The sequence below is a fragment of the Scardinius erythrophthalmus genome, assembly GCF_964197995.2.
Source record: "Scardinius erythrophthalmus genome assembly, chromosome: 15".
Taxonomy (NCBI): domain Eukaryota; kingdom Metazoa; phylum Chordata; class Actinopteri; order Cypriniformes; family Leuciscidae; genus Scardinius; species Scardinius erythrophthalmus.
In genome coordinates this window covers 11,032,127-11,048,239 of record NC_138235.1, presented here as the reverse complement: position 1 = coordinate 11,048,239, position 16,113 = coordinate 11,032,127, and the positions used below count along the sequence as shown (strand labels likewise).

The following is a 16,113-nucleotide window of genomic DNA, read 5'->3' as shown; positions in this document are numbered from 1 at the left end:
AGTAGTACCATAAGAGTACTGTGGCGAGCAGGATGAGGCCGAGGGCCGTGGGAGAGCGGCACGAGGCCGGTGGTGTGATTAATGATGAGCCACACCTGCGCGACGCACCGGACTTGTATCCCTCACGGACGACTGCTGTCACAATAAAATAAAACAAAACACAACAACATAAGTCCAGGCCTGTCCTCTCTCGCTCTTCACTGTCGTCGCTCCTTCTTTTATGCTTCCGCTCCTCCGTGAGAGATACGAGACTGGTGCATCGCCACAAGTACATATTACTACCTTACTAGCAATATATTACTACTCCAAAGTATTAATATACATGTACACCCTTTGGGGCTGAAGAAGTTACAAAGGTGTTGCTTTGAGGCTGCCGCCCCAGTGAGAAGCCGTTGTAACCCTAAAGGGTTTTTGTTTTTCTGACAGTGTGTAAATGAAATGTGCATAAGTTGTCATGGTTCTATCAAATGTTTGGAACACTAAGTAACTATAATCTCTATTCTATGTTTATTCCCATCTCTACAATTGTGCAGTGCTGTAACCTAATGTTGGTAGAAGTCATTCCTAAAGAACCTCTAAGCTTCAGTGTGTTCCACTACAAGAACCCCAAACTTCAACACACTGTGCAGGTAATTTTTCAAACTTAGACACAGACACATGTGCACACACACACACACCACGTAACCGAAGATCGGTTATGTTGAACACACAGTGGAATGTTTAGCATGAGGCCAGACTTCTGAAGGATAGCCAATCGCCTTGAACTTTACCCTAGTAAAACCACACCCACCCACCAACAGGCTTCAGCATGTGTGTATATACGCAGACATAAGTGTGTGTGTGTGTGAGTGACGGTATGAGTCTCGCCTAAAGCCAGTGCTGTTACATCTGACCTGTGTGTTGGATGTCAGCCGAGTAGTCATAAATATGGTGCCGTGTACTGAACAGAACATCCGTAAATCACCTCGTGTCCTAATGATTGGATGCCTCACTGTTATCTCAGTGAATACATGCCCAGTCATATGTTCAGCTTTAACCCTAAGACGTTATGAAATAGAACATCCATCCATCCACCTGTGTCATTAGAACACTGAGAAAACTATTTTCAACCGCATTACCGTAGTGAAAAATCAGAGAGTTTACTTTCTTTTGAAATGAGCTGTGTAAAAGTGCGTCACTGGTGAGTGGCGGTTCCAGTCGATCACATCTGTATGTTAGTTACTGATTGTGCTGACGTTCACCCAGTTGATGAAAGTGTTTGTTTTGATTTTGATGATTGGTGTTGATGTTCTTTGATTGTGGGATGACTCGGTCACAGTAGCTTTATAGAGGTGTGTCAGTAAATTATCTTAAATTTGCAGATTGTGCTGAAATATCTCTAATCCACTTTCAGGCAAAGTCTCAACAGGACAAGAGAACGTGGGTCCTGCATCTAAAACGACTGATCCTTGAAAACCATCCTGCCAAAATACCGGCCAAGGTTAGAACATGCACATACACATATTGTCCTAACTCTACTTCTGTACAGTGTGCTCAGTGATTAGGCAGCTTTGGCCAAATCTGGCTATTCACACTCAACTATGTCATGATAAAATAGTTCACATCTAAAAGAGAATGAAAGAACATTGAAGGTGAAGCAGAAATTTCTGTACTTACAGAAGTGAAGGTGTAGCGCCACCCAGAGGACATTTAGCTGTCAAAAATTCACATTTTCACAAAGAAAAGATGCAAATTTCTGTTTACTCATATTTAGGTATACTCAAAGGTATAATCTATACTCATTTTAATGATTTGACATCTTCAAGGTCCTGAACTTTTTTCAATGTGTTTTTTATTTACCTTTAGTTGGGTAAATCACATATAAATGTGTCTAAAACATAATTTGCCTCGAAATCAGAGAAAAAGAAAAGAAAAAAAAGATTTTATTTTTAGGACCATTCAGATGTTTTGCATTGTGACATGTTAATTATTCACACAAATTCTCATTACTGTAATAAAATAACTGTAACACTTTCAGGTTTTGTTTTATTTATATTTGTTATTTTAATTGTTTAATTTATTTTATTATCATTTATTTTATAAAAAAATAATTATTGCATAATAATGCGTTTTAATTAAAAAAATTAATTAGCATAAATTCCCTCAAAAACGATCACACATACTACACACGAATAAATACTTAGTGTTTGAGGAAGTCAGTTTTCTTTCTGTGTCTCCACAGGCTAAGCAGGCCATTCTGGATATGGATACCGCAAGTAAGTATTATTTAAACTTCAAACTGAAAGTCACACACCACTGTGTTTGTTATTTTATGCGTGTTTGCAATGACTATATTTACACTTTTCTTAACTTTTTTCAGATCACCCAAGTTTCAACTACAACTCTGATGACAAGAGAGTGAACACTAAAGAGGGTCCCTCGCCCCGGAGAGCACGCAGGAAGACAGGTGAGACCCACTGCACAAATAAACATACAAACATAATTTTTCATTGATCATCATTTTACTCATTCTTTTTGTTTCTCTTTTGTCTCATCATCAGAGCCCTTATCTAAGTTATTGAAAAACTCCAAACATATAAGTAAGTGGCATTTGTTTGAAATATATATATTTTTCAAATTTGTTAATCATTTAAAAATTATGTTTTGATGTGTTATGACTTTTTTCTTTCTCTCTTCCTTACTGTTGCTGTAGTATCCAGTCCAGATATACAGAAGGTAAAGAACACCACACATAACATGCAGGCATTAATCCATTATGCAAATCTAATGAGAAATCTTAAACAAGTAAAAAAAAAATAATAATGTAAATGTATTTGCGCCTCACAGAGTTCTAGTTTTGGAGTCAGTCTGCTGTCACCTGTGGCTACTTTGGGTTCTATTGGCCGATCCCGTAGCCTTGTCAGCGAATCACAAGAATCTCTGGACCCTGGTGACCACAGTGATGTAGACGAAGAGCCACATCCACAGGATGCTGATGATGAGGATGAGACTGGTTTGGTTAGTCTGAATTGGCATTTGATGTTTTTATTTTCACCTGATTAATAATTACTTAGAGGTCAGTTAAAATAGCAGCAAACAAGGACATGCTAGTTGGCTAAGGGTGTAGGATCTGAGCTGCTAACATAATAATGAGAAAATGCAGCCTCTGAAATCAAGTCTTTTCAGTCTTTCTCACCACCATTGTCCATTGTGCAAGGCACTTGACTCCATACTAGTCGTGACCAGTCCTAGCCTGTTTTCTAAATCACAAGTACAATTGTTTGTAAGATAATTGGTGGTGCTTGCTAAGAGAAAAACTGAACAAGAGACCAAAAGCATATCTAGAAACCAAAACCACCCAAGCAGCTGTATGGCAGTGTCCTGACAACGCCTTAGCATTGTGCCTGCAATCTTTGCAAGGACATACACCTCTCTTATTGTCAAATATAAAAAATGATTTTGAATATTGTTCTAAGAGACAACTTTTGCACATCCAGAGCTCCGGGGGCAAGTTGAGAGTGCCAGGGAAGGGTAGCCGGAAAAGACTAAACCAGCAAGTGTCGGTGGACAGCATTGACCAGTGGAAAAACCACAACCTTACTCATGCAGACCTCCAAGTAAGGACATGGAGACACGTGATGTGGCTGGGACATAGTTCACACCACTAATTATTGTGATAAATAATTATTTTGAGATTTAGCAACATGTCTCAAAGAATGGAGTTGGCTTGTATTTATAGTGAGAAAAGCAAAGCTGAGAATGCTCTCATGCTTTTAAAACTCAATTTCATTAATCCATAATTAAACAAATTGTCGTTATCAAAATTGTATTTTAGTTCCGGCAGTACTAATATAATGTATGGTAAAAGTATTTTTATTCATTTTTCATTCAGACTGCTAAAGAGTCCCTGCAAAATAAGGTTATCACCCCCCCTATCCTACGGGTGACCGCACCTCCTGAATCAGATGGAAATGAATACAACACACGCAACATGCTGGCAACTGGAGAGCAACCTTCTTTCCGCAACATATGGACAGATCATCGAGTCCGGAGGGCTATGTTTCCAACTCGTCAAAAGAGTTTTCAAATTGATGATGATGAAGACATCTATCAGATGTTCCTGCCAACGGAGAACGATACAAGCAGTCATGATGTTGAGAGTGACCATGAGACTACTGACCATCCAGAAAGACCCTGTAGCTGGCATGTTGAACAGACTAAATCATCACGCTTAGACCTTCCTCCAAGCAGGAGCAGAACAACACTTCGCAGGGCCAGCAGTGTTGGAGAAAACCAAAGTGAGCAACTAAGTCCTAACAAGCGAGCCCTACAAGAGGACGAGACCAACAACCAGACTGAGTCTTCAAGCAATGAAATCTCAGGGTCATCATCTGCTGAGCAGTTAACGATTGATGATATCGAGAATGTTTATGACAACATTAGTTACGAGGAGCTTCAGGCCATGGGGCTTATCCGCAAGGATCAAGCTATCCCTGCACTCTCTGAGGTAGCAGAGGTCAAATCTAGGATAGCTCCTCAAGTTATCATAACTCCAACTGAAACTGAGAGTTCATGTGAGAGCAATAGGTCTTCTGGTCAAGAAGGGGAGCCATTTGAGACACGTGAGCTGCAAATTGTTGAGGATGAGGAGAATGTCTACGACACCATTGTCTTTCAGGAGCCCCCAGTCCTTGCAGCTGAGATGGATGATGGAAAGCCAGTCAGTTTGCAGACATCTGAGGTAGATCTCATGGCTAGCCAGATTTTAAGAGGGTTAGTATCTGAGGAAAGAATCTGTCCTACCAATACAAGAGAGGCAGATCAGCCCCACATTCCCTCTGCTGCAATCTCAGACACTGAAACATCTCAGCTTTCCGAAGCTGATCATACATTGGAGAAAGTGGATGAGATCTGGACGGATTTGGAAAACTACATCCGGAACAATGAAAAGAAACCAGACAGACTTCCAGCTGCATTTCCTGTAAGCAGAACAGACAACACATGTAAAACACAGGACTCTCCCAAAAAAGCACGTGATTCCTCACACAAAGCACAAGACTCTCCAAGAAAAACACATAACTCCCCAAGTAAAGTGACCAGGTTGCAACAGAGAAGTAATGATTCCCAATGCAAAGCACAAGAATCTCCAAATAAGAAAGCCAATTCTGCACAAAAATCAAGTGATTCTTCATGTAAATTAACCTCAAAAACAATCCCTGTTGTTTGTGCTGCACCCGGATCACCCAACCCACCAGCCTCTAATCCCCCTCCAGGTCTTTCTAGTTCTATACCTATCCTCAACACTCCAGACCTCCTCCCAGAAACTAAGTTGGATGAGAATGATGGAGCATTATCTTCTCCTGTAGCCCCTTCCCTTCCTCTGCCCCCTACCCCTGAGCCTCAGCCTGGCACAGTGAAGAGCATTCGCAATAAACTCGCAAGATTGAGCAGCGGAAGCTTCCGGATAGATGATGAGGACATCCCTTCACCGAAGGACTCAGGCCTTCATTCCCTGTTTACTAGCATGGACTCTGGCTCCTCTAGTCTGCTGCTGGGTGGGGAAGCTGGGGACCAGGTTCTTGAGCTTGGGGATAGGGGCAAAAACAGAGTGTTCCTCATGGCTAGACAGTACAGTCAGAAGATCAAAAAGGCCAACCAGTTACTGAAGATGAAGAGCATGGACCATGAACCCAGTTGCGCTAAGCTAAGGCTAAGCAAACAGAAGGACCTAGCATCTATACTGGAGGAGAAGAAGCAAGGTGGCACTGCAATAGGTAAGACATACCGTACTTTATGGCTGATGTTATTCTTTCTTTGTTCTACAATGTGTTACTCGTAAATGCAAAGATTGAACGATGTGGTGTATTAGTTTATAAATGCATCTGTCTTTCTTCTGCTTAGGTGCAAGAATAGCAGAGTACTCTCATTTGTATGAACATGTGGTTTTTAAGGGTTCTCCAACCACTACTCCAGTGCTGAAGTCATCTATCAGTATTGCCGGCCATCATCCACTTTTCCCCAGCACCACTTCCTCTCCTTCCTTATCTGTCCGCTCTACACAAGAGTCTGACTGGCTGAACTGTACGTACAGTAATGGGGAACTTGCTGATTTTGTGTCCTGGCCAGCACAAACAGCAGTATGCACTTCAACCCCACAGAGAGGAATGACCCCTGCGATTTCTACCCCTGCTTTGAAGAACCTCCCGCCTACTCCTAGTACTCCACCCAATCAGCGTTGGAGTGCTTGTGTGACACCAAGTAAAGATGACTCTGATCACATTTACACTTCAATTGGACCACGAAACACTAAGGTGTCGTCCTATAATCGCTGCCAGTCCTCGTCTTCATTGATAGACCAGACTGGAAAAGAAAATGGCAGTGGGCTTTGTAATCAGGTGTGGGAAGTGAACGGAAAAGAATCAAGGACGCAGATGCTTCGACAGCACAGCCTCCCAGACTGCCCAGTCCAGGGGACTTCAGACCTCTCTGTGTCATGTGATATCACACTGCGGGACTCACAGCAAATACTTGTGCTTAACAGAAAGGCGCCACTGAATGCGCAAAGTGCCACAGAGAATTATCTGGCCAACTTTAAAGACACTGGAGATGATGATGACGATTATGTAGAGATCCGTTCAGAAGACGAGGATGAAGAACAGAAGCAAAAAATAGCTCAGCCACACAGTCTGTCGGAAACCGCAGTAAAGCACTGCAGCCCGCCTCAAGGTACCCTCGTAAAAGAACAGCAGGTTTCCACTAACCCTGACATGGCTCTGCAGGGATACTTGTGGAATGATCCAGATTGCAGCCAGCAAGGTGTAAATCAGCCCACTATTGTCCAGTCACTGAGGGAAAAGATCCAGTGTCTCAGCTCAAGCAGTTTTGCATAGGAAGCAGTAATGATGGACTACATGTCACAAGCTTAGCACATACACTGAGGAAATGAGACACAACAAGCTTAAAACATCTACATGGAACATGATGCACAACTTAAAGACACAACACAATGCACATGATATACAACATATTAACTGTAATCCATTGTACTTTACAGAGCTCAGCGCACTCGACAACACCATTCAATTTGAAATCTATAAATTCAAGCATTAGTTTGCTCATCTCTACACTTCAACACACTAAGATACAGATCTAAGCAGAAACACTGTACACAACATCTTTCAAATTATATCTTTCTTTTCCTTAATATTAAGACCCAATAATTATGTCACATGACTAAGAATCATTACCATGGCCTAATTTTTACAAAGTTTCAAAGGGAACTGTAATTCAGAAATGAAAGAAGAACATTGGCTACATGGGCTTGAATCATAGACACAACTTAAACTTATTTCTCTCTTAAAATGTTAAAATATTCTCAAACTTCTGGTTATAATATTCTAGTACATGTATATAAATGTTGCTATACAAGCTTTAAGATAAGCCACATAAGGCGCACATGCCTGGTGATGTTAACTACATTATCTGCCATAATTTCTGTGTAAACATGCTGACAGTTCCTTAAGCCAATAATTAAATATCTCCTTTTAATTGTGTAGACGTTAGTACATTTGGTTGTGTAGGTGGCTGCATCTACAGGAAACTATGCTAACATCAGCCAATGACCATTCAGTGTGTAATTTGTAATATTTGCATGCCACATTTTCTCCAGGTCAAGAATACATAGAATCCATATATATTTTACTATGCTGTACATTAGATATAGATATAGATTTATCAGACTGGAAAGTCATAAGTATATTTAAAAGGTGATCACGTTTTGCTAAACTCCTAGTTACAATCAACCATGCCTCAGAAATTAGCATAGAATCAGTAACTATGGAGTAAAATTGCAATACTGTTTTTAGATTTAATTTAATTTAATTTAGCATCATGGCAGGACCACCACTAGAAGATGTAATCGGCAAAAAACACAGGACAATATAATTTATAGTGTGTTAATTTTAGGTTAATCTGTTCAGGGGACCATGTTGGAGAATGAGGAGTTTGAGGAGTCAGAAACGTACTGTAATTTGATGTAAATTTGAGTTCAATACTATGTGTTGTCTGATAATTGTGTTTAGTGTTTAAAATCTTCAGCATTGGCTGTCCCCACCCTGTCTCCACACTCAAACTACACACTGTCTGTCATCCCAAAGATTTAGATATTTTTATTATTAATTTTCACAGCACATTTCAGTTTATTTTTCTTATTTATTTATTCCCCCTCTCCGTGGTCGAATGGTTGTTCAGCTGGTATGGTTTTGAAAAAAAAAAAAAAACAGTTTATATTGTGCAGCTCTGTTGTTGTATGAGCATTGTTCAAAGATGTTACCTTACAAAATGTTACATTGAAATAAGAAACCTGGAATCAGGAGTAAATGATATAAATTAAAGTACCAGTGTAAATAAACTGAATTTAATATAGACGGAAGCTTTGAATGAAGTATGTTTATATAGTTTTTGTTTTCTATTTTATTTAGTTGTACATTTAATTTCCTGATTCACTGGTGGGGACTGTTATTCATTGGAATTGTTACTTTTGCACTTTTCCTCCTTTTAAACATTCTGTTTGTAAAGATGTACATATTTATGAATGTTGCCATTTGCCTATTTTCATGATCTTAATTTAATTTTTTGACATTTGTTTTGTTTTTATAACTGCCTTGTAGTAACTGGTCGAAGATGTATTGTTGGCAACAAATAAACCTTCAATTAAAACAAAACTGCTTTTGCCTTCAGTTTTTCCGAAATTAAATGTTTGTTTATATTTTCATCAGTCACTTTTTAACAAGCACATTTTAATAGGAAAATTATGGGAATTTTTGGATTCCTTAATAAAAGATGGAGAAAAAACAAACAAACACTAATTTATGTCTTATCTGTATTCGAGATTTTGAACGTTTAAATTTAAAAGTATTAATAAACTCAATACTTGTTTTAGGATACAGTGTTTTCTATCTTCAATCCACTGAATATAATCTAAGCAGTTTGAGAAGAGGCTGCTTTCCACTGTAAGAAGGAATCAAGGCATGTCAGAATCCAAAGTTATAGCTTCACTTCTGGTCTCCTGCGAAACCTTCATCTGATTAATTTGTGATTCACTGCCTTTCATATCCCACAATCCTGTACGTTTCATTCTGTGACAGATGAGCTAACAAATAAATATGACATCTGAAAGTTTTGGGTGGTGTTCAGTTTGTGTGTAAATGTACTTTTTTGACCAACTTTTTCCACTTTTGATTTTAATTCTAACGAGAAGTTTCTATTGTAGTGATTAAATATTCGCTTAGTTTTCACCAAAGCTCTCTGTATTTAGCTGTAGATCATTATCTGAGGTTATGCTGCCTCAGAAGTCTGTCTGAAATCAGTTTCGTGAGGTACATTCGTGCGCAGACGCTGCCTGCAAAGTCATTGCCTGATAGGGCAGCGAGGCAACAAGTCAGCTAAGATTTAAGACATCACCCTTCCCATTTGTAATGGAATGCTTTATGAATTTTCTCTTTTTCTTTTATTGTCTAATGAACATAAATGGCAGCATGTATATTAGACTGCATCCGAATGTCTAATCCGAATGCATGGATCCAATATACTGATACACACGTGTTTTCCTTCACAGCTGTTACATTCAAGACATAACAAACTGTGTTATCGGGAATTCTCGCCGAGACGGGGATTTTAACATAATTGTGTTTATTTGAGCGTTTAAGCGCAATAAGCCATAAAAAATAACTTGCACCCGGTGTCTCACAGGGCAAACATGTGAATGTTTATGGGATATTTTATGTAAACAACTCTCTAATCATGGTTATTCCTGTAGTTGTAAGCTTTCATTTTGAGTAGTCTGTTAAGTAAAAAACATATTTTTCTGATCCAGTAGGCCACAGGTTTTTAGTATGTATAATCGTTTTAAAACATTTTTATACCTATTTCTGTAAAAAATATTGCAGAACAAGTGCATTGTAATACAAATATTTTCGAGAAATAAAATATTTCTTGATAGGTATGGATAGCTAACTGATGGTTCTGTATAATGTGTTACCTTGTTTTTACACAAATTGTTTTGCTATATTTTACTTTTACATTTAGATATATTTACATATTTGTATATTTACAGTAGGCATAGGCTAATTGGTCGGGGGAATAAGACATTGTGTATGTTTATGCACCATGAGTGTTCATGGACAGTAAAGTGTATTTCAGTCATTAACCTGACTAATACATGCGTGCAAATTACATTTTCTCATGTAATAGTAAAATTAGTAGTATTTTAATTGATATAATAGATTCTATAAACAACTATAAAAGATCATTTCGGCTTTCTCCGTCTCTCAGCACTGGCGTCAGGCGCAACCAAAAGAGAGAAAACCATTCAGATGGGCTGAAAACAGTACAGAAGAGTATCAGGAAGCAGTCCAAAGATACAGGCGCTGTTAGATGACTTTCTAGATAGCCTAATATGTAGGGTAGGTTTACATGACAACAATGTACTAAAAACAGAAAAGGTTTTCCTTTGCTTTTGCATACAGATGACAACACTACCATTTCCAAGTCAAAGTCCTTTTAGGTAAGTCGTGCCACTCGGCCGCCATCTTGGCAACGCCTCCGGGCAGCTATTTTGGACTAACAAGACCAGGCTCCTATCTAAATGAATGGGCAGAGAGTCAGAACTTTACTTTCACTGGTCACTGGGACATAAAAACTGCATGTATAGAAACAGCAGTAAAATATGATAAAAATCGCTGAAAAAGTTTGATGACTTTGCCCCAAAATAAGGTTTAAAATGCCTTTTCCCCCACAGGTTATACCTTTACTACGCATGCGCAAGGGTTCACGTTCAGGACACCAAACTTCATTTACGTCTCTATCCAGAATGCCGGTGTTGTGCCAAGCACTTAAACAATTATATGTATTTAAATGTCTGAAACCTAAAATAAACATTATGTGGTTAAAACACTGAACAGTTGTGATAGAGATGACAAGCGCTGAGCGCGTCCGTCTTTGGCTCAGCGCCAGCCACAGCGCGAAAGTACAGGTTGAATATGGCAGTTATGTCACGTCACTGTACATTCGCTCCTTAGTGGTCAGCTGCTGACTGTTAAAAGCAGATGATTGGCTCTCCAGCGGGAGGGGCGGGACATGTGCATACAACTGCCATCTTTGCCGTTACGGGTTTTCCTTATATAGTTGTATTGAGGATTGAGGAAGTGGCATGTCTCATATAAATTGTCTCTGTCCAAGTTCAATCACCAGTGGTGATGTCTGGCTCACAAACATATAATTCTCCTGATTCACAAAAAAAAGTATTTTGATAATTGTCTGAATCAGTCTGAGGGAGTGTCCAAATACCCACACTTGTGGTCTTTGCACTTGACGCCTTGTCTACTTACCTGACGTGTTTTTCCTTGTATTTGGCCCAAGTGTTCAAGTCTGATGACGTATGATTCAGTGAAACATCTTGGGTTAAGATGCTGTGTCAAGAATTGATGCTTTGGCAACGCTTCTGTGCTATTGCGTCTGAAGCACGTGTATGAATTCAGTCCAGTGGTGAAACGGATCATCATGGGCGGGTGACGTCATGACCAGAAAGATTAAAAGCACAAAAGGAATTACTGGCATTAGCTTCAAATAACGCAAGTCGATCACAGGGATGTAGGAAGTATGGCAGGGTGAAGCAACAAGTGATGCGCGGGTCGTCTCATAACCCCCGGACCCCGTGGGTAACCTGCAGGTCGGGTTGGGGCGGGGAAAGAAATTGTAACTTTATTTGCGGGGCGGGTTGGGGCGGGTCATTAAAAACAAAATGAAAAAAAAAAAAAAATCAATGTATGTTGCGTGCAATTTCCAGCCTATATTAAATATTTGGGAAATTCTATTTTCATATTTTATTAGGTTCTTTGATAAGGTTACAATACGAAGGTCGTAGCAACGTAACTTGCGTCATGTCCCCAAACCTTTGGCGTCACGCGACACATCACGAAAGTGGTGCGCCAAAAAGCTCCCGCCGCCAGCCACGAAAACAAAAACAGAGAAATAGAAGTGAAGATGGAAGACGCGGTGTGGGAAAATTGAGGTCGAGAATTTACATAATTAAAAGAAAAAAAAGGTCAGGCTGCTAAATCTAATGTTTGGGACCGGTTCTCAGAAATAGTTGCAGCAGGAGACAACAGCAGTATCGGCTACGTGAAGTGCAACTCGTGTGAAAAAATATACAAACACGAGAGCCACAAAACGGGCACTTCCAGCATGTCAAGACATATTTGTGGGGGGTCTAAGAAAAAGGACGACAGTGACACGTCTCAAAATATTACCACTCTCCTCAAAAGTAAAGTACCAGCACATGTCAAGTCCGAGGTCACAGACGCTTGTGTTGAATTATGCTGTCGAGATCTGCGGCCCTTCAACATAGTATCTGGAGATGGATTTCATACCGTAGCCCAGTGTCTAATTAACATTGGTTCACGTTACGGACGTGTGGCTACCAGCAGTGTACTGTTAAACAAACTGTTGGCGACAGAGCCAAAGCGACCCCGCAAGAAAAAAAAAATCCTCTCAAAGAAAATAAATAAAGTTCTGGATTGTGGCATATCTATTGTGGACATGTGGACTGATGAGTTCAACAAACGAGCATACACTGCGTTTACTGGTCACTTCATTAATGATGACTGGAAATTGGAGAGCTGTGTCATAAGCACAGCTGAATTTGACTCTACTCTCAAAAAGACAGTGCACAACATCCACGAGCAAATTATTAAGGAGCTGCATGACTTTGGTATTGAACCTGCTGGCATATCAAAAGTAATGTTTGTAAGTGACCAGGGCGCAAAACATAAAAGCTGCCCTTCGTGCTACAAGTGGATGCCGTGCTCAGCCCATGTCATTAACATCGTTCTCAAACACACATTTGATTTAAAAGAGAACACGCCAACATACATGCGCAATGTGAGTAATATCATTGCAAAGTGCAAAAGCCTTGTGACATACCTGAAAAAAATCCGGCACTGTAGTACAGCTCCCACACACCGTGACACAGGAATGCGAAACCCGCTGGAATAGTAAAGTAGCGATGATGCAGTCAGTCAATAAACAGTACCGTGAAATCCAACAGGCCTTGCAGGAGAAAGATCAGCTCCACAGAATGGATGGCATTCAGCTGGATGTGTTAAACACAGTTATTGAGTTTTTGTTGCCTTTTAAAACTGCGAGTGAAGAGATGGAGGGTGATAAGTATCCAACTATTCAGCTGGTCGTGCTTTAGTTTTTTAAACTGAAGAAACACTGCGAGCCCCAATACGGTGATCCAGAGTACATGGTTTCTAATCGGGCACAGGCAACACAGCTGCTAAACGAAAAAATGTCCATCAGTGTCACCCACAAGCTTGGAACGTTTCTTTGTCCCCGTTTTAAGTCCCTAAAGATGTTTCAAGTGGAGGAGAGAAACACTGTGTATGACCAGGCCAGAAGACTTGTCAGGGAATTTGACAGTGCGCCGCTTACACCTCCAGCAAGTGTGAGGGAGCCAGAGCCGATGCCTCGAGGTGAGTAGCACCAGCAAATAGATAGGCCTATAGGCCCAGGTCTTGCATTTTAGCTACAGTGGTCTAATGTATGTTTAAAAGGTTAAATATTGTTATATTTTAATTCTAATTGTCGAAGCCGAGCGAGTCAAAAGAGAAAGAGATGAGTTTAGTGAGTGGGAGGATGATAGTGAAGAAGTTGCCGAGAGAGGCGAGGTTCAGCGCTACATTGAGGGCCAGTTCTTCTGGGACGGAGAGGACATTCTAAGCTTCTGGCAGTCGCAGTCAGTCGCCTTTCCTGTGCTTCCCAAGGTGTCAAAAATTATTCTCTTTTTTTTTGCACAGCAAACGTAAAAACGCTAAATGAACATTTCTGTGTGTCAAATAAAACAAAAGTTCAGTGGTTATGTAGCGTAGGCTGTAAACTGTTGGCCTATACAAATCTGAAATAAAAAAATTGTTTAGCCTATTAGATGAATACAAACGCTGCTTTGATAATGTTGAAAATGTTTATCATTATCTTAGTAATATGATCTGATTTATGGTTCATATTCATAATCGTCTGTTGTTGCCATATTACAGGGCGATGTTTCCAAGCACTTTCAGGCTGAAATAAAGGCTGTTTTCATTTACATAACAATGCCAAGTATGTCTATTTCACGGTCGCGGGTGCGGGGTGGGCGGGTTGTAAAAATAGATACAGTGGTGCAGGGCGGGCCAAATAATTTCATAAAAGCGGGACCCGCAGGTTGGAAAAAAAGCCGACCCGTGCATCACTAGAAGCAGCGTCTCATTCCCTTCTCATGGAACAAGGGTTACAGTCATAACCCAAGACCTTTCCTTTTCAGGGGACCCACACTGCATCAAGTACTTACGCTTTGGGAATGATAATACCCAAACCGCCATGCTTACAATTACCTGTCTGTGTGGATACTGCAAGCACAACTAAGACATAAGCACCTGCGAACCCAGGGCAGATTTCAAGTCCAAATGGTAAAACCTCACGAATGTGAGCAGAGAAGGCCAGCATACCGCATCACAAATGTCTTGTAGGGGCACTCTCGATAATAAGGCCTTGGAGGCCGCCATACTCTAATGAGCTCATGACAGCCAAAGGTGAAATCTGACCAGAGACCTCATAAACAAGAGAAACTGCCTTGACTATCCACTTGCTTAATGTCAAGACTTGATTTGTATTGTCACAGCGTGTACAAATAACAAGGTCACATGAGACACAGCCATCTTCTAACCGTATCCATACTGGGAACTATATTCTCAGAAGGAGAAGCACTGCTACTTCTGCGGAGTGATTTGCTCGCAGCAGCTGAGAAGCCCTGTGGTGAGGAGCAGAGAGTTCGCTCAGAGTTGGAGTAAATCACTCCGCCCAAGCAGCAGTGCTTCTCCTTCTGAGAATATGGTTCCCAGTATGGATACGGCACGCACGGAGATGAGAAGGGTATGTATGGACTTATCTAACTCTGGGGGATACAGTGAATAAACTAAAGTCTCAAAAAGTCGGCGTGTTCCTTTAAGGCCTCAGTCTCAAAGCACCACGGAGGAAACGTGTTCTGTGCTTTTCCTTCTAAAAGTGTTTCACACGCAGTCTCCATGCATTACTTTACTATTTCCTAATCTGTAAAGGGCCTGTTATGTTTTCCTAAAATCCACTGTATTCTCAGTGAACACTCATGTGCTCGTTGTTGGGCATGAATGCGTGAGAGAGGACCCGTGTAGATCTCTCATACTGGACTTTTAGCTCATTTATTTTCATATTTTAATGACATTGTTTTCACTCACTGAAATTTTCATCTGTCTGCGCGCCGCTCTCTGCTCTCTTCACTGCACGTCTGTATGTCAAAAAGCTTTGTGGTCCAGATGGATGCATCTCGTGGTCCGGATTCGGACCAGAGTCCGCCAGTTGGCGGCCCCCGCTTTAGATCAATCATGACAAACCAGTCCTCGGATCTGATTTGGGTCACAAACTGCTATAATGTCAACATCTTGAACTTGAGCTTCTTGACTAATCAATTCAGATGACGTAGATCTAATATCAGATGCAGCTCCCCATCCTTCTTTGGAACAATGAAGTACCGGCTGTAGAAACCTGGACTCTGTCACGGGTGGAGGAACCCGTTCTATGGCCTCCTTGCCCAAGAGTGTTTTTACTTCTTGCCCCATTACCAGAGCCTGCTTGGGGTCTACTACTGTGAGTAGAACCCCACTGAATCGCGGTGGTCGAGACCCAAATTGGATTCTGTAGCTTTTTTCTACAGTCTGCAGGACCTATTTGAGATACCTTTGGCAGAAGCTTCCACGCTGCCAGATAGAGCCTCTCGAGGCTGGCTTCTGGTGTACTCTGAAGCGAAATGGCTGGGAACAACCGATCTTTGCTATATTAACTTCCTCTGAGGGCCAGACTCAGTGACACAACGAGGGTGCTGGGACACAACAAAAAATGCGAGGAAATGACACATCTGGCCATTCCGTTGGGTTGTTTGTCCAGTCACAGATTCTGTAGGTACAATCTGACCCAGTTCGGCTCAGTTTCGCATATCTTGCTTTGTTGAGTGGCAGTAGTGATTCTAAGTAGGCCATAGACTGGGTTAACACCATGTTTTTC

General features: G+C 40.8%; 1 protein-coding gene across 2 annotated transcripts in view; it reads left to right on the top strand.

The window, feature by feature from the left end:
- The window catches only part of LOC308703544 (pleckstrin homology domain-containing family G member 1), a 53,859-nt gene extending 45,166 nt beyond the window's left edge, over window positions 1-8,693 (top strand). For both annotated transcript variants that reach the window (XM_081387147.1, XM_081387146.1), the window contains exons 9-18: window positions 534-629; window positions 1,394-1,480; window positions 2,222-2,255; window positions 2,360-2,446; window positions 2,541-2,579; window positions 2,693-2,715; window positions 2,827-2,997; window positions 3,477-3,596; window positions 3,872-5,753; window positions 5,881-8,693. In XM_081387147.1, coding sequence (XP_081243273.1) covers window positions 534-629; window positions 1,394-1,480; window positions 2,222-2,255; window positions 2,360-2,446; window positions 2,541-2,579; window positions 2,693-2,715; window positions 2,827-2,997; window positions 3,477-3,596; window positions 3,872-5,753; window positions 5,881-6,869 — 3,528 coding nt within the window. In that variant the 3' untranslated portion in view covers window positions 6,870-8,693. The remainder of the gene's footprint in view (window positions 1-533; window positions 630-1,393; window positions 1,481-2,221; window positions 2,256-2,359; window positions 2,447-2,540; window positions 2,580-2,692; window positions 2,716-2,826; window positions 2,998-3,476; window positions 3,597-3,871; window positions 5,754-5,880) is intronic.
- The last annotated feature ends 7,420 nt before the right edge of the window (window positions 8,694-16,113 follow it).